This window comes from Miniopterus schreibersii (assembly GCF_964146895.1).
Source record: "Miniopterus schreibersii genome assembly, chromosome: 7".
NCBI lineage: Eukaryota > Metazoa > Chordata > Mammalia > Chiroptera > Miniopteridae > Miniopterus > Miniopterus schreibersii.
This window is the reverse complement of record NC_138108.1, coordinates 52,556,019-52,583,282: the sequence shown is the minus strand read 5'-3', so window position 1 is coordinate 52,583,282 and position 27,264 is coordinate 52,556,019. Positions and strand designations below refer to the sequence as shown.

General features: G+C 37.4%; 1 protein-coding gene across 2 annotated transcripts in view; it reads right to left on the bottom strand.

The window, feature by feature from the left end:
- Positions 1-2,873: 2,873 nt before the first annotated feature.
- The window catches only part of CYTIP (cytohesin 1 interacting protein), a 63,144-nt gene continuing 38,753 nt past the window's right edge, over positions 2,874-27,264 (bottom strand). For both annotated transcript variants that reach the window (XM_081141833.1, XM_081141832.1), the window contains exons 2-8: positions 22,167-22,216; positions 21,882-21,936; positions 19,064-19,166; positions 18,743-18,836; positions 15,577-15,646; positions 8,843-8,909; positions 2,874-6,215 (exon numbers count right to left, since the gene is read on the bottom strand). In XM_081141833.1, coding sequence (XP_080997959.1) covers positions 5,749-6,215; positions 8,843-8,909; positions 15,577-15,646; positions 18,743-18,836; positions 19,064-19,166; positions 21,882-21,936; positions 22,167-22,216 — 906 coding nt within the window. In that variant the 3' untranslated portion in view covers positions 2,874-5,748. The remainder of the gene's footprint in view (positions 6,216-8,842; positions 8,910-15,576; positions 15,647-18,742; positions 18,837-19,063; positions 19,167-21,881; positions 21,937-22,166; positions 22,217-27,264) is intronic.

The window sequence follows — 27,264 nt, the reverse complement described above, 5'->3', positions numbered from 1 at the left end:
TTTTGTGTGGACATAAGTTTTCAAATCATTTAGGTAAATACCTAGGAGCCTGATTGCTGAATCATATTGACCATATAGCTTTGTAAAATACTGTCAAAATGTCTTCCAAAGTGGCTGTACTATTTTATATTCCCATCAGCAATGAAAATCATTCCTGTTGCCTGACATTTTTGCCAGCAATTGGTATTCACAGTTATGTTGTTGTTGTTTAAGATTTTAGTCATCCTAATAGCCATGTAGTAATATTTCATTTTTGTTTTAATTGGAAAACCTGAAATGACAAATGATATTGAGCTCTTTTAATGAATATATTTGCCATGTATATACCATTGTTGGAGCTGTGTTTATTCATATCTTTTGAACATGTTTTAATTGGGTTGTTTTTGTTCTTGTTTTATTTTTCTTTTAAGAGTTCTTTTTATAGTTTGAATATAAGTCCTTTTACAAATGTTTTGCAAATATTTTCTCCTACTTTGTGACTTTTGATTCTCTTAACACATTTCTCAAAACAGAGTTTTTAATAAGGTCCAATATACCAACTTTTTCTTTCATGAATCATGCTTTTGGTGTATCTAAAAATTCATCCCCAAACCCCACTGACATCTAGGCTTTCTCCTATATTATCTTCTAGAAGTTTTATAATTTTATGTTTTACATATAAGTCTATGATGCAATTTCAAGTTAATTTTGCAAAATGTGTAAAGTTTTGCATATGGATGTCCAATTGTCCCAGAAACATTTGTTGCAAACACTGTCCTTTCTTCATTTAACTGCATTTGCTCTTTTGTCAAAGATCAGTGACTGACTATATTTATGTGGGTCTATTTCTGAGCACTCTATTCTGTTTTATTGATCTATATAGCTACTCTTTTGCAAATACTACACTGTCTTAATTATTGTAGATTTATTAAAAGTCTAGAAATTGGGTATTGTGATTTCTCCAGCACCCTTTTCCTCTTTCTCTTCTCCCTCTTCCCCTCCCTCCTCCTCCAGTTTTACACCAGCTATTCTAGGTCTTTGCCTTTCCATATAAAATTTAGAAGCAGTTTGTCAATGTCTACAAAATAGTGTGCTGGAATTTTCATTGGTATTTTACTAAATCTATAGATTGTTAGGAAGAACTGACATTTTAACACTACTGACTCTTCCAATCCATGAACACAGAGCATCTAGCGTTAGATTTTCTTGTATTTTTTTTTTATCAGAGTTTTAGAGTTTTCCCTGTATAGATTCTGCATATATTTTGTTAGGTTTATATCTAAGTATTTCATTTTGGGGGTAAATGGTACTGTTTATTTAATTTCAAATCCTAGTTGTTCATTGCTAGTATATAAAAAATCAGTTGATTTTTATACAGTAATTTGTATCTGTGACCTTGCTATACTCACTTATTAGTTCCAGAATTTTTGTTGTTGATTCTTTGGGATTTTCAACATAGATAACCATATCATTTGCAAACAAAGACAGTTTCATTTCTTCCTTCCCCACTTCTATACCTTTTATTTTCTTTCCTTGTCTTTGTGTACTAGGTATAGGTAGGACTGTTAGTACAATAGTGAATAGACCTAGTGAGAAAACATCCTTAGTTTGTACATGATCTCAAGGAGAAAGCATCGTTTCTTACTGTTATGATATTAGCTATATATTTTTTTGTAGATGTTCTTTATTAAGCTGAGGGACTTATACTCTTCCTAAGAGATATATGTCTTATATTCATTCAAACTGCTTTGTTTTCTCAAATTATATCTCTTGACCTTTCCTCATCATTGTTCCTCTCCTTCAGTGCTTTGTAATTTTGATTATGAGTTTTGTTTTGTTTTTCTGTGAAATTCCTGTCTTCTGCTCATAAAGATGCACCAATATAGAAGTGATAAATCACTAAATTTACTTAAGTACATTCCGATTTCCCCAGCAGAATCTGAAAGCAAGTAACAATTTATTCTACAATATTCTTTTTAAACCTTCTATCATTTCATGCACATGGGGGACAAAGTTGGGAGGTTAGTAATAGACCTGGATCCAGTTCCCTATTCAGCTTTTTGACTAGTTATACAATCTTGACCAGGTTCTTTCATTTCAAAGATCTTTACTCTTACCATTAGAAAAATTAAAGATACCGATATTCACCATTTATTTTTACTCAAAAAAGTTTAGAGAAACTCATTACCTTTATACCATCAAATTTGTGGCCTCCTGAAAGGTGTTGTGAAGACTCTAAGGCAGCACCTGATCTCCATCCCCTGGCGTTCCTGCCTTTGCATAACCCCTGCTTCTGGAATCTGGGTGGGCCCTGTGACTGTGTCTAACAAAGAGAATATGGCAGTTGATAAGATGTCCCTCTGTAATTCTGTTCTGCGACATGGCAAAAAATATGGGATATCATTCCTGTGGTTACAGTGCATTATTTAAGGCCCGGTCTTGCTTGCGGTCTTTGTTTCCATTGTTGGCTTTTAATAAGCAAGTTGCTATGAATCTTATGGCCACAAGGAAATGATTCTGACAAGGATCTGAGGGAATTTAGTAAATCCTTTCCCAGTCAAGCCCCCAGAAAAGAACTCAATCCTGGGTGACACTTTGATTGCAACCTTGTGAGACACCGAGCAGACCCCGCTATGCTTTGCCCATACTCCTGACCCACAGAAACTTTGAGATAATAAATATGTTTTAAGCATCTAAGTTTGTAGTAATTTGTTAAATAACAAGAGAAAGCTAGTAAAAGTGCAAAGCCTCGGTTTGTAGGTAATGGCTTTTAAGAACCTTAAAGAGGCTTAAAGAGGCGTCAAGTGTTCACCCCAGATTTTTAAAAATTTGCACTTAAAACAACCATTTCCTTTAAGGTAGGTAGGGAAAGAGATAGATAGGGAAAAAGTTCTGACACTGAATAATATTCTTTATTTCAGAAAGGTATCAAATTTTTATTTTATTTCCCATAGTTCTGTAAGAAATGGATATAAAGTACTAATAATTTTGTGATCTGAAGGATTCAATAGTTAGGTATTATTTATTGTACTTAGATTATATACATCCACAAATACTTGTACTTGATAATCAGTACACATACACTGTGTTCACATTTGGTTTCTTCAGTACAAATTACAATTTTTAATACTGTTTGCATCATGTAACTAAGATATAAAAGTATTACAAAACAGAAAGTGATAAATAAAAGTTTACTTCAAAAACTATAATTCCCAACCTTTTTGACATGGTGATGCTCCTTTACACATATGACAATGTAATTCCCAATATGCTTGAATCAAATTTGGCTTATCAATGAATACTAAAAAATGCATTTTCATAACAAATTGTCAATTAATGCTATTCACTAATATTACATATTTGACAAGTTTGGAGTTCAAAAAAACACTTCACTTTTCAATTTGTTTCTTAGTAAATTGCATCAAGTGAGTCATTTTGCATCAGATCGGAGAAATGAAATCTAAAGCCCTCCTGAGATCATACTCAGTCCGAAAAGCTATGTTGTGAGAAATTTACCCACATTTCCACTAAACAACAGTTAGTTTTCTTGCACCTTGTGAACACACAAAGCATGTCATACCCTTCCTTCCTGTACTTTGGTTAAAAAGTGCTTTTCTTTTTTTCTAGAATGTAGCTAACTCTTGGCTCTAATGCTTCAGTGGAACTTGCTCTGTCCCTTCCCTATGCCTTTTTGGGTTTGATGTTTACTGGAAGAAAGTATTGCACTATATTTAACATTTAAAACCACAAGAAAAGTAAATGACCTATGTTCTGCTTTCTCAGATGACCTGTGGTGGTTCTCAAAACATTGTTCACATTGTAGGAGACTTTAAAGTCATCTTTCCTCAAATAAATGTGACATTTTTTTCCGCTGAACTTTGTGAAATGGGATTAACAGAAAATGCAGCATTCGTGTAAGCAGATCTTTAACATGATAATTCTAGTCTATGATAAGAAATAAGCACTATCAGTTGAAGCACAATCCATGTGCTAGCCCTTGTTGAAAAGAAATATATTGCTAACCATCCAGTTACAAATGTGCCTATACCTGAAAACTTGCTTATGGAGACCCAGAGAGTCACCCTAAATGTGTGTTAGTTTTCCTATTTACCAAAAACAGTATCCTTATCAATGCAGTATCCATAATTGCACATTTTATATATTCTTGGAGGGGGTAGAGGAGGGAGATCCTGTGGCCTGTGGTGATTAAAATAACTACACAGAATCAGCAAAAGAGTAACCAATATCTAAAGAGGCTATAATGACAGGCTAGAGCCAGGAAGATCTGGCTTCCAATTTCAGTCCTGCCACTGACCATGGGAACTTCTCCAAATCCCTGCTTCCTTATTGTATGCCTAACACCTATCTGCAGGGTTATTTCAGGGATCCCATAAGAACCACATTAACCTACTAAGATTCAGTAAATGGTAGACAGGACTGGCATTGTTTCTGTAAAATACGCTGCACACTGCTTTTCATATGAATGATTCTCAAGCAGAGCCCACTGACGTTTCTGAATTCAAAGAATTAATGGAGAGCAGGTCTCAATTAGAAATCACTTTTATGTTATTATTTATTTCTTACCATCTCCTCTATTTTTTCTCAAATGTTCATTCTTCACTCAGTTTATTTAAGTGTAGCAGTTCCACTGAAAGTCAACTATCAAATGACTATTTCTCCCAAACACACACACACACACACACACACACACACACACACACACACCCCTTAAAATCAGTAAGGGCTGATTTTATTACATTGTCTGGCTTATCTACTCGAGGATACAGGGGGCATCTGTATCACCAGAACAGAAAAATTATGGACTTTAATGGGCATTGAATAAAAATGTGGTTGAATGGCTAGATGTAATGTGATACTAACATAACAAATAGACTAAAGAGTGCTGAGGCAATAAGTATTTAAAATACATAACATAAGGTGAGGAGTAATATGGGGAAACATCTACAGGAGGAAAATCCTTTTCCTAATTTTTTGAATTTTAGATTTGATTTTTAAAAAATCACAAAGATGTATCTTGCGAGTTCTAGTCTTGTCCTCAATATTTAGGCAGAATAAAAAATGAATTGGGTAAGAATAACATCCCCACCCATTTTATTTAGGCTAGGTAGAAACACACCTTATTATAATCTTCCTCAGCACCCACCTTAGACAGTATCTTTCCATGAATCTCATGAAGCTTAAACCCTCATATTAAATCTTAGACTTCCTGCTTTACTGTCACGGTGGATGTGAAAAATAGCTCATGATCATCTTTGTTTATAATCCTTCATAGATTTCAATAGACACATTCAAAATTGCCTATTTCTAAGACCCCCAGAGGTTACTGAACGTAAGTGAACATAAAGCTTTGATATGTACCTATTAACCTACAGAAGGTATTCCAAATAATTATGTCACTCTCTTATTGACACTTGTCTCAAAAGCTCTCAATTTTTCACACGGGTAATCTATAAAATAAATAGTACTCTTGCCTTCGCAGGCAGCATTAGGATGAGCAAGCACTTGTGTTAGTTCGTTGTATTATCTAAATTATAACCTTATTTCCTTACTGTCTGCTTAGAACTTGAGCTGTTCCAGCTAAAAAATTAAGAAGCAAAAATAACTATAGAAAAACTTTAAATAAAGGTCACTCTTGCCGTGAAATGGGATGTCAGTTTTGCAATTCATTTGCACTTTCCCACTGAACTGGGTGGAGTTGATCTGAACAAGTCCAGAAGTTAAGCTCGCAGGAAAGGGCATGGCGGCCCATCAGAAGCGACTCTCTTCCTCTTCCACGGGGCGGTGAAGGCCAGGGATAAATTTCAACAGATGTTTACGGACACTGCTCCTTCTGCTTTTCCGGGGCAGGGTCCCAAACATGCTGGAGAAGTTGCCCTCCCACATGGGAGACATGGACCCGCTGCTGGCCGTACTGATGCTCCGGTTCCTCCTCGAAGACGACCTCTTCAGAAAATCGTCCCCGTCCTTGAGGACAAAGCACTCGTCGTCTGTGCTGGTCTGGCGGCTGAAGGGCCCCTTGCCCGAGTCCTCAGACACGCATGTCTGGTAGCCGTCCTCGCTGTCCACTGTCATGGAGCTCAGCCAGCTTTTACAGCTGCTCTCGCTGGATAATCGGTTCCGGTCTGGGAAGGCTGAGCCTGATCCGGACAGGGTCCCAAACAAAATGGATTCATCTATGTCCATGTTTTCCAAACTTGGGCAGTTAGCTGCATCACCTAGAATGCAGAAAACAGAGTCTACTGTGGAACAGATCTTAGCATCACTCCCTACAAGTAAATACACCACAATTTTTCTTCAAAGGGTGCAAGAAAGAGTAGGGTGAATAATAATTTTCACTGAGCCTTGACTTGTGCATATAAGTGACTGGTTAAGAGGTCATTTGATAAACCTTAGAGTAGGATTTCCCAAACTATTGTTCATGGCCTACCTGCCACGTAAAAGGGTTCATGGTCATGAAAACACTGATGCTATATGAAATATATTTAAACCAGATTCTTCATATGAGAACGGTTCTATTCATCTGACAGTGTGCCAGTGTGACTTGTGAGTTTTTACAAGGTTCATTTCTTAAACTGAAGTGACCCTGAAACCTTTTGTTAAAATTCTTACAGAAATGGGTTCTAAAGAATATACTTGGGGAAATATTGTCTTTAGATTTTCTCCATTTGGTTCCTCTGATGTTTAACTACTGCCCTTTTTTAATGATTGTAAACTTATAATAATATCATTTGAAATGTAGGGGAAACACAGTTATAAAACCTGCACCTGTAGGCTCATTATAGAGAAGTCAAAGATGTTTAAGAAAGAAAAGGTATTGACCAGCTTCCATATTCCAAGTTCCTTATTAGAATACTGTAATGCTTAAATGTTCTGGAATGGCACTGTACTAAGAAAACAGCTCTGTCCTCAAATAAGTAATAATTCATTTGAAGAAATTGAATTTTATCTCCTTAGCTGAATTTTTTCATCAACCTTTTATAACCTATATCTGGGTTCTCCAAACTGAAATTTTAACTGCAAACCAACATCCTGTCCATACCCCACTTGCTTCTCTACTAGCTGGTATACTGCTAAATGAAAGGAGATTATCTGTAATATCAGCCTGAGAAAGATATAGTCAACCCTGTGGATTCAACCAATCTCTGATCTAAATTATTTAAGAAAAAAAAATAATTTCAGGAAGTTTCAAAACGCAAAACTTGAATTTGCCATGGCACCAAGCACTACACTGAATCCACATGAATGAAGTGAAAAATAGGCACACCTTGTGGCAGCCTACATGTAAATACAAGTGTATACAAATACTACAGCATTTTACAGAGTGCACTTGAGCATCCTCAAATTTTGGTATCCACAGAGTTGGGTCCTGGAACCAATCCTCCATGAATGCCAAGGGGCAGCTATAGTTAAACAGTAAATACTTTAAGAAAAGAATTAGGACATTGCACACTCAGAAATGGTTTCACTTTGTGTTATCTCTACTACGGCTCTCCTTTGTCCTTGGTTGATAATATAAAAGGAGACTGTTTATTTTTCCTTTTGATCTGCAAGGTTGAGTATGACCAGCCCTCAGTGATTAATCATAATTCTTTTCTTTTTGCTAATACGACCTACTTTATTTCATCTTGCAACAAGTTGATTAGAGAGCAGTTGCTTTGTAGAATCTCATGCCCTGAATATTTATTCTAGGTCTAGGAGGAGAAAACTAAAGAAGAACTCCTTCAATCTTTCAAAAAATGTGTACAGCAATGGCCTTATGACGGGTCAGTCTCCTTGATTCTGACATAAGGACCTTGTCTCTACAAGGCCATTTCTATAGAATCCCAGGACAAAGCCCATCTCTACTACAGAATGCTCCAAAAGTGGAGGCAAAGGTTTCCCAAACTTTCAAGTCTACAGAATCCAACAGGTAGATAAATTTTGTACCTCTGTCTTGCTAACTATCTTGAGAACCCCAAATAATTTGTTATGAATTTTTTTAAAATATTAACTTGAATACATAAAAAAGAGAAGTAACTTATACAAATTTCATTTAAAAAAAACTTCAACACAACTTCTAAGCCATAACTGAGTGCCTAATCAAAAATGAAAAGTATCTTTTTTCTGTAAAGATATGATCACTTTTGACAGATATTTAGGTTATGAATAGAAACTTTAGGCTTGGTATTATTTAAAGAAAATATAACCTATATTTCACACCCACTTAGCTAGTGATGTCAATGAATTATTTATACATATAAGTTCATTCTTCAGGTTACACTAGTCACATAGCAAATGTCAAATCAACAAATTCTAAATGCATCTCTTCCCTTTAGAATATACACAATGGCAAAAACCATGAATTTACTATCGTTATGATCATTCACATTTCTGTCTTGGGTTTGGAGGCCATGAAGGAGAATTTCTCTGAATTAATGTAACCTATACAGTTTGAACAAATGATAGAAGCTCTACACAAGAAGCATGCTGCCATTCTAGCCTCAACAGATTCTGAGAACTACACAGCCATGAACGTCCTCAGGAATTTCATCCATCTGCTGAAATCAGGCAGTCATTCCTACGGCTCTTCTAAAATCTCCAGGTGCCTCTTGCAAGCGTGCGCACACAGGTGCTTACATGCATGCTTTCATGTGCATATGTGTTATGTGTATGAAGGAGGGGATATGACTGTGACTTATCTCTCCTTCAAATACATAGGTCACTCCAAAGAAACACAGGCTAGTATTCTTTATCCATGCTAGACAATTTTTTCTTATAATGATGATAATCTTAAAGCAATTTAGAGGCAGAAATACTGAAAGGGTGAAATGTTAGTGGTTTCTGAACAGGAAATCACATCTACCATGAAGCAGGCGCTGTTCCTGTAACTGCAGAGTTCTGAACTCCACCCATTTCTTCTTCAAGGTTTGCTGAGAAAAAAGAAAAAAGTATAAATATTAGGAAACCCCAGTGAAAATAGCAATTTACTTCTAGGTGTTGAGATTTGTCATTAAAAATTTTCCCTTTCTTTATGGCACTAACAACTTCTCCATTCATTTGAAAGATTTTTCTGTATAAAAGGCAGATATTAGGAATATTACTTTCTCAAGAAATAACCTAGTAGCACCAACAAATTGAAACTATGACATACAATTTCAGTAGAAACAATGAAAATAGAAACAATAAAAACAATAGACAATAGAAACAGTGACATTTATATATTTTTACTTTAAATAAAATTATAGAACCAGATTGCTTGGGTCTGTGTCCATTTACTATCTATTTAGACAAAGACTTAGATTCTAAGCTTCCCCCATAAGCAGGGTGAAGACAATAAAAGAACCTAAACTGTGGGATTGTCATGAGAATTAAATGAGTTAGTAGATGTAAAGTGATCAGAACGGTGACTATATCTTAGTAATTGTTCGATAAATACCATCATCATTCTATAAGCCTGGAGCACTAACACAGTCTCTTCTGCTGAACATTTTTTTACTTTCTGCACCAAAAAGGGGAAGTCCACCTGTTTTGAGAGGCTTCCTTGGAAGGCTAAACTTAAAACCCTGCTACGCACCCTGACTTCTTAACTGCTTCCTTCCTCTGCTGCCCAACGCATGAGAGCAGTGGCCCAGGGTGGGAATGAAGTGGCTGATGCTATGATCAAGGTGGCAGGTGAGGCCTGGACTAGCCCCCAGGCTGGGCTGAAAGCCAATCAGGCAGAAGGCACCTGCCGAGGCAATGCCACAGGCTCTTTGTTCCCTACTCCGCCCTTTCCTTGGCCTTCCAGGCCCCACAGCCGGCCCAGCTGGCAGGCACCGCTCAGCGTGGCCTGTGGACACCTACGCCACAGGAAAGGCAGCCTCATTGGAAAAGGGTCCTGGGTATGATGCAATCTGGAAAGGGCAGATAAAGTCTAAAAAGGAAGAAAAAAGAAGTACATTTGGAAGGAGAAGCCCTAAGGAAAAGAAAATCATAAAATACAAGAATGTCATTAAATGCTGACGGGCAAAATGGCTGGTTCCTCAATTCAGGGACAAAATAATCACTGGGCAAGATTTTCCAATCCTTGATAACAGTAACATTTAGCAGCAATCCTATGGTTGCCAATATAATAGGCAAGCAATAAATTAAAGCCATAAAATACCTGGCTCCATTAATTTCTTGTTCTTTCTGTATTATAATGTAGTCTATTACGGCTATAAGACTGTTGGAATACCTGAATCACAGCTGTTATCTGTGTAAATCTTTGGTTGGTCATGTCCATGTCAGAGTTAGGGACCCAAGGACTATAAAACTAACAAGATCTGGCCTATATACCAACTGCTTTCTTCTTTATTAAAGAGCTTTATCCCCTGCAAGTGAATAGCATCTAGTAGGGGAGCATAAAGGTAGCTTGACAGGCTAAACACAGAGAGAGGAGGAAGTTGTATTTCTGCCCCTACTTATCCAGAAATACAAAGTCAGGGATTGCCACATAATTTTTGAAAAAAAATAAAGGTTTTAAAATATCTCATCTTTTAATCTGGCCCAGTCATCTAAGTATGTCGTCACTTAAACCAAGAAAATACCAGTGTAAAGAGCAGATATGTCAAAGTGACTAAGAGTTTTTAGTTTATATCTAAGCTTCCCTATTTTCCTCAGAATCTGTTTCTGGCTGCTATTAGCATTACAGCTGTGTATTTGGACAAATTTAATCTCTCACCCTTAGAAGACAAAGCACATGGGAGATTCAACCATACTGGGCCACATTCCCTCACTGTGCTGAGGTCAGGACCTGGCACAGCAGCAGCTCAGTAAATATTGGCTGAATGAATATATAAAAGAATGGCTGCTTGAAACAACACTCAAGTAACTATCACAGATTAAATATTTTGGGTTGGATACATTTCCAGTGTTTTAAATCTACATGAGGCACACATGTAGCTAAATATTTTCATGGCACTTTTATAGTACTTTCATGGGTAACATGTCACTTAATTTTCCTAACTATCCAAAAAAGTTCCAGATCAGAAAATAAAGGTTCAATGTAGCAAACTATTTCCTAAGGGCTACTAAACCCAGTCAATAACAGAGCTAGATTAAAAAGTAACTCCCCCAGTTAGCCCATTAGATGTACTATTTTCATGTTGAACATGTGAATCATAGGTCATGGGAAAGGGAATCCCTGAAAACACATAGAGTCTTTGAGGAACAGAATGCACGTTTACGTAGGATGCACAAACTAAATGTCATTCTGTGAAGTGGAAACCAGACTGACCCCGGTTATAGGTCACACCCAAGACACTTCTGGCTCAAGAAATGAACTGGAAATTTCATAATTTCAAGATTAGAAAAGAAACAGAAATGCAAGAAGCAAGCAAGGATGAGCCTAAAGGTCTGCTGGACCTGGAGAGACAGAAAGAGGTAGCTAGGAACTTGGGTCTTACGATGATATACAGTTTAAATGCACTTATAGGGCACAGGACAGAGACAAGTTTCCTGCTTGAGAAAGAACGTTGTCTGAAGCTCCACTACCATGAAAAGGGGTCTGGGAAAAGAGTCTAATGGTGGCTATGACTCATATAGAGCTTGCACCTAGATGGGCAGGAGTACATAAATGCAGCCTCGGTGTGTTGAGCTTAGCATCACACTGAACCGCCAGGGAAGGCATCCCAGCTGCCAGACCTGGCTCTGGACTGGGAGCCTTGAAGTGTATAGTGGAGGCAACTGCCCAACTGTCACACTGAGCAGAAAGGACAGGCCATCATGCAAGGGAAATAGGCAACCTAAACTCCAAAACACCCACTGACCGTTAGTAACAAGGACAACAAAACTGATAATCAGTATATGAATTCTCTCCAAATAAAATGTAAATAGAAAATGTCTAAAAAGACTTCAAATAATATTTATAATCCTCTGAGAGAGAAATTATATCAATATTAATAAGAATAAGAAATTTGAAACAAAGAACAAGAACAGATAAACATGAAAAAGAGCTATTTGAAAATAAAAAATTAACTTTTAATAGAACACATTCTGTACAGAACACAGACAACTATTACTGAAGCTATTACTAAGGTATTCAAAAAGAACATAAAAGATAAGTAATACTAGGAAGCCTGGAAGGTAAATCAAGGGACTCTAAAATATGTCTAACAGGAACTCCAGGAGATAATTCAGGGAATGGTAAAAAAGATAGAGTTGACCCTTGAACAATGTGGGAGTCCCCCCACCCCTGCACAGTGAAAAGTCTGCATATAACCATATAACTTTTGACTCCCCAAACTTAACTAATAATAGTCTACTATTGACCAGAAGCCTTTCCAATAACATAAACAGTTGATTAACACTTATTTTGTATGTTATATATATTATTCACAGTATTCTTACAATAAAGTAAGCTAGAGAAAAAAATGTTATTAAGAAAATCATAAGGAAGAAAAATACATTTACCATACTGTACTATCGATATTGATGCCATAAGTTTACATCATCTGTTTACAAGATGAAAAAAAAACCCTTGTATAAGTGAACCCGTGCAGTTCAAATCCATGTTGTTCAAGGGTCATCTGTCTATTCAAAGAGATCAAGGTAATAGTTTTCCAAAAATAAAGACAGTTACCAGTGTATGGATTGAAAAGACACTGAAAATTCTAAGTTCTAAGCAGTATAAATTTAAAAGTGAATCCAGATGTAATCACGTTGGGGTGAAACTGTAGATTGATAAAGACAAAAGAATAGCTTAAGAGCAACCAGAAAAAGATAAAAAATTGGTACAAATTGAAATACTGTTTTTTTTTAAAGACTAAAAAACCCTTTTGAGAGAATTAAAAAGATAGAAAGGCATAAAAAGTAGAACAAATAAGAATGGGGACATAATCAGTTGTGACAGAAAACAAAAAACTGAGAATAGAATTTTTTTTTTTTTCCTTTTCTTTAAACATATCTTTACTGATTTCAGAGAGACGAAAGGAGAGGGAGAGAGAGAGAGAGAGAGAGAGAGAGAGAAACATCGATGATGAGAGAGTCATTGATCGGCTGCCTCCTGCACGCCCCACACTGGGGATCGAGCCCGAAACCCGGGCATGTGCCCTGACCGGGAATCGAACCTCGATCGCCTGGATCCCAGGTTGACCCTGAGCCACGCCCAGCCGGACAAGAATAGAATTTTTATTAAAAACTTCATGCAATACATTTAAAAATTTTTAAACTTTATTAACAAAAACATAACTTGATAAAACTGGCTCCAAAACAAAAAAACAGAAAGGCTGAGCAGTCTTATAACTAATACAGAAACTGAAACAGAATTCAGAAGCATCCCCACCAAGAAAGAACTTCAAGCCCCGATGATTCACATAGTGTTACAAGTATTCTACAGAGAACAGAAAGGGGAAAGAAATACTCCCCAGCTCACGCTAAGAGTCCAGTAAACATGATACCAAAACTAAAGAGAGATAGCCTGAGGGGGGAAAAGGTACAGGCAATTCAACCTGTAAAATGATGCTGCCTTCAAATATCCTAAAGAAAATGTTACCAAGTCAAATCTATAAGTATATAAAAAATTATTAAAAATTATGATCAGATTGGGTTTTAGAAATGCAAGGGTGGTTTTATGCTAGAAAATCTTGAAATGTCATTTGCCATATTGACAGATTTTTTTAAATAAAAAAATGAGAAGACACAATCAAAAAAAGGTATTTGGTAAAACTTAATATATAAGCCCTATAAAAACTACCAGCAAACTTGGTATAGAAGGGAGCCTCTTCAACCTGAAAAGTATATTCATAGTTCATTCCTAACACGAAAGATTCAAAAAATTCCCTTTAAAGTTAAGAGAAAACCAAGGATGCCTACATCATAGTTTCTATTCATCATTGTATTGCAGGCCCTAGCCAGTTAGTAAGAAAAAGAACTGAAGGTCATTCTTAACAGAGTTATTACCTTTATAGAAAGCCCCCAGAGATCTATAGATAGTTTATTAGAAATTATACAGTTTAGCAAGATGTTTGAATACAGTGACAACATAGAAAATTTTATTTTACATATCTATACTTTAATCTCAATCAAAATATTAATTTTTAAATAAAGAAACTGTAAGAAAAAAATCATAAGTTATAAAAGAATAAATCTAACTAAATATTTATAGGATATTTTATTTACTTCACAAACATTTTGTGATTTATTAATACAATTACATATTTACATAAATATGTATATATATTATATTATATTTATTCTTAGGTACCTTCTAATTTTTCTTTCTTAATAAATATAATCTTTTAATTTTAAAATATTTTTAATTTATTGCTATTGGCTTTTAAATCCAATAGTTTTGCAGAACTCTTTAATCTACTAAAATGTTTATAGATTCCCTTAGAGTTTTCTGTATAGATATAATTTTATCTGTAAATAATGAAAGTTTTGCCTCTTTACCTCCAATTATTTAACTGCGTTTGAAATAAGAAAAGTGAAAACTATAAGGATATCAATTGATCTCATTTATTCTATAAATTCAATTTCTATGAAAATCTGAACAAAAAATTTTTTTCAAAGAATTTTACAAATTGATTTAAAAAATAACAGGAATAAGCAAAATAACCAGATGTTAACAAAGAAGAAAACAGGCCTTTTGATAAATTAGATGTGGGGGAAGGGAATACAAGATAAATACTGTATAGTAACTCTACCTTCATGGGCTCAATAATTTAGAACTGCATACTTCATAGAGAAAACTAATAGATGGCAACTATTGCTTTTCAAAACCCAAGTGAGCAGCCTGCCTGTAATCCTTATTCAGAATGATGGCCTAATAGTCAAAATAAAGGCCTTTAACTTATACCCACAAACGAATCCAGTCCTTGCTCAGGGGGGTTGCCTTACTGCCATGCAGGGGGCAGCCCCAGGATAAAGAGGTCCTTGGAGCCGGGGGAGGGGTCGGCAGGGCTCTGACCCAGATGCACATGAGTGAGGGTCTGGACTTCACGGCCTGGCAGAGCCTCTCCAGTCTAGAAGATTTTATGACCCTCCAAGAGCGATCCCAGGGAATGTTCACGAATATCCTGCATTGTACACTATCTCCTAAAAATTTTATTTTTTTCTCTTCAAAGTTGGTAGTGTGTTTGCCAATGAGAGTAGATTCAAGGACAGCCATAGGAGTATAGAGAGATGATTTTCGTGGTATGAATGAGGCAGAATGGGAGGACCCAGAGAAAAACAATAGAAAGCAAAAATTCCAGGCCCTTCTGCACACATGTGGCACTTGGGAAAATGACAAAAAGGCCAGCTCCTCCTTCTTTGTTTTTTGTTTTTTCCCCCCAAACAAAAAAATGTAAGTCAAGAGAGATAGGTCCATTAATGTAAATTTCTTCAATTGATATGCCTTCCTGTTGCCTTTCTGAGCCTCACAGACACACAGAGGAGGAAGAAAGTGATTTGCACTGGTTTGTGAAATTTAATATTCCTGCAAAGCTAATTGTCTGGCTCTTGATAATTCAGCAGTTTAGACTCATCATGACATTTCATCCTCAAGGGCTATCTCAATTCTTCAAATAGATCTTTATCTTATCACTCACACATTCAAGGATGAAAAATGTACCTCACTATATTAAATCAAATTACCTTTAAGACTTGCAGCTTGGCTTCAAGCTCTGCTTTTTTGAGAATTGCTGTTCCATTAAGAGTCTCTATCCTGTTTTAAGAAAAAAAGGAGGGGAGGAGAAGAGCATGAGTGATTCATTCAAACAAGTACCATCCTTATGAAGTACTACAAGTTGAGCACAGACCATCCTTAAAAAAGCAACATAAATGTTACAATTCTCCTGGCGCTAAAAGTATTTGGACCTACTTCAAATCTTCTAACAACATTCAGAGAAAGAAAATGGAAAAAACAAACAAACAAAAACAACAACCCTTAAGAGGGTGACTGAAAGATTCTGGTTAGTTTGTAAATTGTAGCTCATTTTATAGAAGCCACTGTATGACAAGGATGGTTGTTCTATACCAGAATCTATTCTTGTGAGATCTGTCTGGATCACCTCTTTCATTTGGTGAATACTTATTGGACATCTACTATGTGCCAGACACTAGACACCATGCTATGCATGAGGAGTTCAGCAATAAGAATAACAATCACTAGGACTTGCAAACTATGGCATCAACATGCTATTCCTTGAAAAGAAAAAAATCTTTTCCTCCCTAAGATGCCAGGAGCCTTGACTTCTGTAAATTGCCTTTATTTTGGAACTGGAACAAAGACAACCAGAACTACTATCATGTAGAAGCTTAATTCTGCAACGTGGAAACCATGTAGAGTCCAACCTTCATATGATAGTAACTGTAGTCACCTTTATATGACTCTTTCATCTCCAAACCTTTCAAGTCCACAGATTTTAACCCTAGAATTATTAATTTAATAGTGTACTTTCTCCCTGTACCTTTCTAAAAATAAAAACACTTGTTCTATCTTGAGTGATTTGATATGTTTTGTGGGCACAGGTTAGAGGCCTTTATTTTGACTATTAGGCCATCAATCTGGATAAGATAAATTTCATGTGTGAGTCACACTCCTAAGCATTTTTAAAGTATTGGTTCAAATTCGTTCTGATAAATAAGCTGTAACTCTCTAACGATGCATGAAGTTTTCAAGGCATGGTAAAATAATAGTATTAAATGCAGAGCTCAGTTTTCCTCAATTTCTAACAACATCATACCCAAGATAATGAGATAACAGCAAGCCAAGACATTATCTGCTTTCTCATTAGTGCAGTCTTGATTGTGGGCAATGGTGAGAATCCCTGCGAATCTGTTCCATCGGGATTTTTTATGTTGATCTGACCTGCCCAAGCAATAGATGTCTATGGGCAATACTTCCAGCCTAGATTGGCTGCTCTCTTCAGTATTAGTACAGACTGTCTCTCATTTTCCTGATCTCTGGCTTTCCAACTGTTTCCACTCTTTACTCCTTAAATATCCTCCTGAGGTCTGCCCACTATATGAAATGACTGAGGCTTACATGAGGTTTAGTTAAGAACAACCTTCTGGTGGTGATAGGTGACCAAGTCCAACTCTATGGATCCTATGAGTCAAGGTAAAGAGAAGCTTGAATCTGCAAGGTGGAAACCATACAGAATCCAAAAGAAAACACTGGCAGTTAGACTCAGTCCTTTATCACCACTAGTTATCTTTCAAAATTACTCCTAGACACACAAAAATATCCTTTGAAGTTTTAGACCACAATCACTGAAGAGTGTCCAGCGGATCTTCTATTGGCAGCTTGCAATGAGCAGCTGTGGTGTGGCTGAAGAGATCATGGCATCCAGAGCAAGTGGTCAAATCCTAGCCCTGTGACTTACTAGATGGTTAATCTTAACTAAATCTCATTTCAGCCTCAGTCACTTCACCTATAAATAAGAATAAAACTAACCTCATGAGGTGGCTGTGAAGAACAAATGAGAAAATAAATCCTGGCTGATAGAACCATACTTTGTCCCCCGGTCAACTCTCTGTCTTCATCTCTTATTATACTCAACCTAATTCACCAACCACCAATTACACTGGCTTTCTTTCCCTCCCTTGGATGTGCCAAGCCCATTTTGACAACTCAGAGACTTCTCTCTTTACCTTAAATGCTCTCTCACCAAGAATTCATACAACCATCCTTGTCTTCATTTGGGTCTCAGCTCAAAGTCCACCTCTTCCGAGAGGACCATGTTAAAGACCTAAGCTAAAGTATCAGCCCTCTTACTCAATGTCCTAACCCACTCCTTACTGTACTTTCTTCATAGCAGTTATCAATAATTGAAATATCATGCCCGGCCGGGCGTGGCTCAGCGGTTGAGCATCAACCTAGGATCCAGGCACTCGGGGTTCGATTCCCGGTCAGGGCACATGCCCGGGTTGCGGGCTCGATCCCCAGTGTGGGGCGTGCAGGAGGCAGCCGATCAATGACTCTCTCATCATTGATGTTTCTCTCTCTCTCTCTCCCTCTCCTTTCCTCTCTCTGAAATCATTAAAGATATATATATATTTTAAAAAAGAATAATTGAAATATCAAAATTATTTATTTCTGCAAGTTTTTCTTATCTATCTCCTTCCATCTCCCCTGAGCCTATCACAGTGCTGGAAACATCATATTTGCTCAAGAAATACATTTCAACGAATTAGTTAATTCCATCTTTTAACTAAATACTGAAGTCTTATTAGGCTCTAGGGATGGTATAGTTGAAGTCAGTCAAATCTCCAATAGGGGAGACCAATGTCCCATTAGTAAGTCTGGAAGAGCAGCAGGTGTGAGTGTGAGTGTCTGTGTGTGCGCAGGGTGGGGAAGGTTGGCAGACATAGTTCTTCCTTCCAAATGGAACACACTAGATAGAGAAACAGTTGGCTTGTGGTATAAAATGGAAAACTCAACCCTTCTGACCTTTTATTTGTTCTAACCATAAGATTACATCAACCATGGAAATTGGACCATTTTTTGTTGACCCAAAGAAAGTGAGTGCCAGTTTAATTGAATTTAACATTAATTATTTTTTTAAATGCTCTCCCTCCCACTCAGATGTTTGGGCTATCCATGTCCTCTGACTTTAGATGTTGACAACATGTGCAAGATTGAGGAAACCTTGAGAAACAAAAGAAACTGATAAAAACGTCTGGATCCAGTTCCAAAGCTGTGGCACACCGCCTCCCTTCTTGTGATCCCGAACAATAACTCTATTCATTCACTCAACAGCCATTATGAGAGACCATAACATTTCTGAAGCCCCACGGGAAGCAGATAGATAGTTACGTTAGGAGGTTTCCTGACGATCTGATCAGGTCAACAACTTGCTTGTGGGTAAAGCCTTCTGTGCCCACACCATTGATATTTGCAAGGACATCACCTGGGAGATGCCAAGAAAAAAATGAGTGTTAATGAGGTTGGTTAAATAATCCTTTCTGACAAATAATCCTTTCTGACATGCAAACGAAGAAAAACAAGCCTCAAACCTTAACGGCATAAAGGCGCTAAGAAAATTCAAAGCAACAATACTGCCCTGACCTTCGCTAGCAAAAGTTTTCTCTTCTTGCTATTTAAATAATTCTTAACATGAGCAAAGTTATAAATTACCGGCTTGCAGTCCAGCACAGTGTGCTGGGCTGTCCTCCTGGATTTTGCAGATCAGAGTGCACAGCTCTGAGGAGCAGCTGTTCTGGTTCTGGAGCCTGTAAGTCTGCAAAAGTTAAAGTGATACATAATTACTATTCCCAAAACTCAAAATCTATTTGTAAAAAAATAAAATGGTGTCGATTCCTTAAGTGGTATAATGGTAAATGCAAAGAACCATTTGGAAAGGCTTTCCTGAATATAAACAAAAGCAAACGTACAAATTTTGCAATCCTACCAGACAACCTTCAGCCAATCCCATTCATAAAAAAAATTCTGCCTTGAGAAAAAAAAGTGGGATAAGACTGGCTCAAGCTTTTATATTTTCAGGCCTAAGAGACCATCTGATGCTATCACTATTGCATATTTCTTGGGAAAAAAAAAGTTTCTCATTTCCCAATGGGATAAAAAAATGGTGGCCAAGAGCAAAGAGAAAGATGTCCATGAGGATCCCCCATGCTAAAGTACTTAATACAGAAGCAGACAAAACAGTACAGATCCAGCAATGGAGACATGCCAATAATAATTCTTTGACATTAGAGTTCTGTAAATAATGACAGTCTGCCCTGCATTAATTCAGAAGTACTATAATTGACTCAATTACCTTCATTTCTGAGCACTTGCTGGTACACTTGCCTTGAATACTCACTGGTTCATTAATCACTCAACCAAATTAGGGAAGTTATACTTTGCCTCTTGCCTCAATTTCAGAAAAGCAATTTGTTTTTGTTTTTAAAATTGTATCAAGAGCGCTGGATAAATGTTTGCTAGGTAGAGTGGCCCAGTGACTTATAACCAACACATTTAAGTTATGAAGTCTAGTTCCATTTAGACTCAAAATTACCATTCTGATTCCTAAAAATAAACCACATTCCAGTACTGCTTCCTTATGAAGAAATTAATGTCTGATGATCATTCCTTCTTATTTTTTAAAACATGTTTTTTTATTGATTTTAGAAAGAGACAAAAGGAGAGAGAAAGAGTGCAAGAGACACCGATGTGAGAGAAATATTGATTGGTTGCCTCCCATACTCACCCCTATGGGAATCGAACCTGCAACTTGGACATGTGCCCTGAACAAGAATTGAACCAGTGACCTTTCAGTGCATGGCCTAGTTCACGTGGTGCATGAACCAAAGCTATAACACATACTCTGTTGGGAAACCACTGTTAAAACAACTCACTTGGTAAACCAGGGCCCAAAGAGGTGTTAACAAAGGGTGCACAATATGAGTACATGAGGTTCTCTCTGGTTTTCAAAAAGTTCCCACAGCAGTTTTCTCTATTCGATGAAAATGCAAATCTTGTAAGTACTAGAGAAGAGATATGACATGGAGCTGGTCATGGAAAGAGTACATCAAAAAGGAATGTGCAGAGGAGTGGGTTCCTGCATTACTAAGATAACACATATGTGCTCCGGTTCAGAGGTGAAGCCATCAGCTCGTGCTGAGCTAGAAAGGTTCGTGGTGCTGTGGCCTGTGGTCCGCTAACGGCAGCTTTGACTCCTGCTCCACACAGTATAAGTGTTGATGGTGCTGGAGCAGGGAGACATGGGGGAGCAGTGACATATATAGAAGGGTGAGAGAAAAATACTAATTTGTCACTTTAAATAAGGGTATGTGAATGAGTCGTCAGGGATCCTCATTGAAAAAGGGGCAGTCACAAAAAGACAGTCTCCGCAACAGAACAGGGAGTGTTTTTGTGCGAGAGGGGAATAAGAGAGAGTGCTAGCTTCTAAAACCTGATGGAAGAACTGTAGGTTCCCCCAAATTTACAAGTAGAAGAGTCAAGAAAGCAGAAGGCATCTCCCTTTTCTCCTGCAGCCTTCTTCCTGCTCATGGAAGGTAGAGATCCATTTTGTTTCTTTATTCAAACAGCATGTTTTACTCAGCAGCTTCCTGTTCTTTATCTTAAAATACAGGCTTACTTTCCAACTGTGGGGCTGATACTTAGTCAACAAAGTTTCCTGAAAGCAGCACCAAAGCTAAGACCTAAAAGATGATGTGCAGCGTAAGAATATGATTGTGAGAAACACATTTTTTTTAAAAATGCAAAAGTGTAACGGAAAAAAACAGTTAATACTTAAGCTACTGCTCTCGCACTTAACTGGACTAGTCATTTGACCTAATTCACCATCTTTACAAATATGGCCATTAAAAAGCAGGCAGCAAATAAGAACTGAAATTGTTAAGCTATTACATAGAAACCTACAGGCTGTTTTAAAAATTTCCCAGAGCAAGAGGCACTATGCAAGAAGAACAATGTTCTTAAGTGTTTCAAATAATAAAGTGTCATAATTAATAAAAAAGTACAAATGTGTCAAAAATAACATCTTTAGTATTTTTGAAATGCAATAGGAGCTATTCAAGAATGCAAGCAGTCCATGTATATTTTGAACATCAAAGTACAGATTTAAAATCTGACATGTAGTATAAAAATAATTATGCAAACACATCAGACATGCAAATATACAAAATACACATATAAAGAGTATTCACTTTATTTAAGACCTGGCTGACACCAAGCATTTCTGATCAGTCTCAGACTTACAGGGAGACCGAGGCAAGGAGTTGAGCAAATCTCAGGGGGTTTATTTTATGTTTCAGTGTTTCCTTTCCTTGATGGTACCAAAGACACTAAAGAACTACCCGAACACACAATGAATAAAAACCACAGTCTCGGTCATTCTCTAATCCTGACTTCATTCTTGCTTTGCAAATGTCAGGACAATACCAGTGCTACTGTCTTCATTAAAAGTCTGAAAAATTTGAAAACTGCCCACCTGAATTTCAAATCCAAATGTTCCATTATCCTGCTTTTCCACAGTAACAAGCTTTCTGTAATAAAAAACATTTTTTAAATGTTAAAAGTAACATGCATGAAGATCAAAGTATCACATTTGTCACATACTTATTTTTTTAAAATTGTCACAATTTAAAGTAGCTGACATTTATGTAAATTGTAGTATTGTGATTGTGTGTGTGTGTATGTGTGTTATCAATAAGTCCAGAGAGCTGTGTTCCTAAATAGGTTGATGAGAGACCAAAAAAGAAATGAATCTATTTACCTTTGAGACCAGGAAAAGTCACCTAAGGAACTTGATCTCATCAAAGCAAGCTGAAAAATACAACAGGCACACAGTTATCAAAAAGTCCTTAAGACACATCTGTAAATATTCTAAGTCACAAAGGACTTTGTTCTTTATCACCGTCTTTGGCTCAGCTCAAAGAGGGTAATGGAGTAATTTCCATTCTTTAGTGATAGCAAGAGAGCTGGCAAAGGGAAGTTCAGGCATTCTGTTTAAAAGATTAAGAGTCTCTGATAATAATACACGGTGGCAAGAGTTAATGTAATGTGGCAAAACTCCAAAGCTTCCCAAAAGAACTTCATATCTAATCTGTATTAAAAATAGCCTCTGGGAGATTAACCATAGCAATTTATAATCACACTGAAATCCAAAGAAAAATAACACCCATAAAATGGCATACAAACCCCAAATACTTAATAGTTTTTGGAGATGCTGATGGAATGACTGTAACTACTGTAATAGTTACTTTAAAATGTTACTTTTAAAAAGCAGGTTAAAATAATCTCTAAAGAACCAACTCATATGCTGAAATACAACTCAAGTAAAACCGAACACTCAAACCCTCAATTCTGTTTATGATTTATTTCTGAAATAGTTTTGGAAGAATGCAGCGAGATTTCCAGACAAGAAAGGAAAGTAACCTCGGAATGGTATAAATAGCATAAAGAATATCAGCTTCACTCTATGGTTTGGAAAAAGATCATATAAACATAAAATTCCAAAATACAATCAACCATTGTAAATTGAGGAAAAGTTAACAAAAGGTAGCATCTTGTTTTTTAGGTGCTTTTCTAAGTGATTAAAGTGAGCTTTTTTTGTGTGTTTTGTTGTGTTTATTTGTTTAGGAAAGAACAATGTGAATTAGCCTTTTCTCAAGTGTTGGTCCAGGGGCCCAAAACATAAGCTCTTGCTCCTAGCTAACCCATGAGGCTTACCTGTCAACCGAACACATAAATTGTCAGGAGGTCAATGCATAGTGAGTCCAAACAAATAAAAATAAAATAAATAGAGGATGCAAACCAGAAGGAGAAAAATGCATAGAAGGAATTAACACACAAAATAAATCCTCATTAAGGCATTTGTTAGGAGATAAGGCGACTTCACTAAGGAGTTGGGATTACCCAGTACCAGATGCCAGCATTCTGACAAATTTTCTGGAATGCCTCAGTGTTAGGGCAGACTTTGGCTGTTGGTCAGTGAAGTTAATGTATTGGGAGCTGGTCTCTTCCCACCAAGTTGATGTAAATTAATTACATTTTTCTCTCTTGTCAGTTCTGGACCTCAAATCATTTCCATTATCCTGCAGACAGCAATAGGGAGGCTCAGACCCAAAAGGATTCTCTCGAGTTGCTAAAAAGTACTTATTTTCAAGTTATAAGGACTGACTGTGGAAGACCTACAACAATTTGCACGGTTTATTTCAGCCTGATTTTGCCCTGAGAAGTATCAATAACAAGAGCGGGGACCATTCAGCTATGTGGTAGTCTAACTCCTGGTGGAAGAGAGCAAGGAACTTGATATTCCCCAGCATTCTCAATCTTTCCCTCCTATTGTTACTCTCATTTTCTTAATCTGTTTTATTATTTGCATCTGCTTAGCTTTTATCCTATTGCAGATTGTAAATTACTTAGGTAGGTCATATCTAATATCTGTAACCATAACCAGGGTTTATATTTAAAAATGCAACTCTTGCTATCATTATTTAGTAGATTAATCATAGCATTGATGAGAACCTCAAGATTTCAGCTGGTCCACCTTCAACCTGTCTTCTAAATCAAAAATCATTCTAGATAGAGCAAACTTAAAATCTTTAAATCCACAAGACAACTCCAAGAGCTCTACAGAGAAGGAAATTTCCCCACTTCCATCCTGCTACCCTTTCTATCTAGCTAATTGACTTGTTGAAAAATGAAAATTTTTGCCTAGCACAATGTGTGAGGCATATAGTATAGATACTCAATTCCTGTGGACTGACTGATTTGGGTTATTAGTGACACACACAAAAATCAGACTAAGTCAAATTACAAATTAGTTTCCACTCCGGATTAGCAATGAGCCTGTTTTAGGACCTAACATTTAAATAAAAAACAATTTAAATAAATTAGGCACCATCAATTTCTCTGACACGTGCCACATCTTGACACAAAGACTACTTGCTTTTGATCAGGGCTGTCAGACTTCGGTGATGTGGAAAGGAATGTTCTCAGGGTTCAAACTTGCTCACACACCAGACTATCTGCCTCAGTGAAAAGAAGTCTAAGGTCTTATCAAAGGTCTTGCACTTTGGAAAAACTTTTCCCTGCAGCCCTTTCCCTAACGTGAGCAGCACTATTCTAGGGCCTAAAGACTGCCTTCCCTGAGCCTTTTCTCAGGGTTGTAGTGATAACACCACAACTCATGAATGAGGAACTGGTGTGCAATGAACAGCATATGCTGGGAACAGCTGTCTTTTATTACACATTATCTAATATGAGAACTGCTAGGTTTAGCAATTTGGCAATTCAACTGAGACTGCTGAGTACACAGAGCTCTTTAACCCCTTGCTAGCCACGGACACAAACATGCCTGGGGTTGAGTTTATGATCCCTCTTCTTTTGGTTTAATCAGATGACCTAAAAATCAGGCATTAATATTCAAGACGTAATTTTTCCTGCTCTCCAGTGATTTACAATGTCCCTTTTCAGTGGGAGACCAAGACCAAATATTTCAGCTGTCAGTTTGCAAAAGGGGGACGACCTGCAGGAGCTCAGCCAGCTAGCCTGCCAGACTCAGAGGAGCTCAGAGGTCACTACGGTTGCCACTTCTGCTGTTAGGTAACAGACGGCTGCTTCCTGGTCCTCGCTGGTGTGCTCGCTTCCTGACAGTGTGGGGGAGGGGAAGGGGGCCATACTTATTCGTAGGTGAGGTTTTTTGCTTTCCTTTGTTTCCAAAGTTCCAAAATCATGTGCTCTGCTCCCTTTCCTGTCCCCTGCCTCACTCTCCCCAGTTCTTCCATGAGTACAGCTGGCTTTCTTCTCCCTCTTAAATTAGCATTCTTAGGAGAGCCGGGCTGCACAGATGATCCTAACATACAGCAGAATAAAGGAGCTGAACTCAGTTGCTTCACTTGTAAGTGCCCTTAAGGAGCCCAAAGAGGGTTGCAGCTTCACCGGGGAAGTCTCATTCTGGGCTCATGAACCTCTTCTTCAGGAAGAACTGCTGGAGCTTGACTCCCCAGCATGCAACAATTTGGATTAGAGGATACTTTTCAAATTCTTTTGTGGTGAAATTAACAGTTTTCTACCTAAAAAAAATTCATTAAATGAGCAAAATACTTTGTTGTGGTTAGGAGCACTTGGGAGTTTTGGTAACAGATGGGTGTGGCACCACAAATAATGTAAAAGCTCCTTAAGGGCAGAACCCGTCCCAGAAATACATTCATTACAGAGTTGAACACAATATCCTGTGTCTGAAGTTTTAAGTAAAATTACCCTTCCAGAAGTTGTTGATTTAGTAATATAGCTGACCTTGAACAACATGGGTTTGAACTGTGCAGGTCTACTATATGCAGATTTTTAAAATAAATACTGTAAATTTATTTTCTCTTCCTTATGAGTTTCTTAATATTTTCTTTTCTCTAGCTTACTTTATTATAAGAATACAGTATATAATACATATAACTACAACAAAATGTGTTAAACGACTTTATGCTCTCAGTAAGGCTTCCTATTAATAGTAGGCTATTAATAAGATTTTACGGAGTCAAAATTTATACACCAATATTCAACTGTTAGCACCCCTCATCCCCAGGTTATTCAAGGGTCAATTGTAATTTGATAATCAAGAGAAAATCAGGCCAAGAGATTCAGATTGTGGTACCACTGATGTACACTCAAGCTTCTCGCATGTCAGGTGCCTGGCCTCATTATGGCATTTAGTAAAAACTGTTTTCGAAGGGCAGCCCTAGTCCTTGGACATTACAACATTTCTAAAGACTATCCTCATGTTCCCCAGTCCCCTTCCTAAAGTTTTTCCCATGGCAGGTATTTTTTCCCCTAAAACTGTGTTGAGAAATAGGAGCTGTACTGGGGTTTCTCTCACCTCCTACAAACATGGGCATTAAGATAATGTGTACACACAGCAATCTGTTTTTAAGCAATTCTGAATGTAAACACCCAAATGATTCTGAAGACTGATCTGAAACTACAGGTTAACCAGATACAGCTTTGCAGAAACCAAAGCCAACAATAATGAGAAGTATGAACTATTGACGTCAACCCTGGAAGAGTTGAAAATAACAGTGGGCAGAGGAACACCTGCTCATGTGATGGCCTCCCGCAGATCATGTTGCCCACAATTCAGTCAGTGCCAAATGGGTGATTCTTCTCTAAAAACCAGTTCAGCGAAATGAACAAGCATGATGAACAGGAGGTTTTGTTTTGCCTTTGTTTTCTTGAAGTCATTCTCACAACAGTAAGAAAAAGCTATTTGACTAGGAGGAGTCTACCATGGGAAAGGACATGAGGGGGAAGACAAGACCTAGAAAAGATGCGAACACACAAATAATTGATGTTGGAATGTGTGTGTGTATGTGCAAGTATATGTATTATAAACACGGAAACACACACACACACTTGTGTACATTTCATATGCCTAAATCCCTCTCGTTATCTTCTCCCAATAACCTCCTGCTGATTGCCTTTTTGTTCCTGCTCTCCTCACTCAGGCGTAAAAACTGTATGTCACCCCTCCGTCTTCATCGCCTTTGGTATTCAAGACTTTGGGTCTCCTCTCCACTCCCTCCACTTTCTCCAACTAGTGCCAAAGTTGCTCCCTCACCACTAGTCTCTACTCACTTGCTGACAGACCGCATTTCTAGAATAAGGTTCCTAAATCCCTCTACTGCTCAAACACACCCAGTGGCTCCCTGTGCTGCTCAAATTACTGCTTCCTCAGGGGGAAGTGTCCAAGTGTTTTGCAAAGCAGCCCAGCTCTGAGGTCTCCCCTCCACCTCCCACATAGACACTGGTTCCTCCTGACCCAATAATGTGCCATTATTTAAACATTCCCCGAAGGCCCCAAGATCTGTGCTTCAATA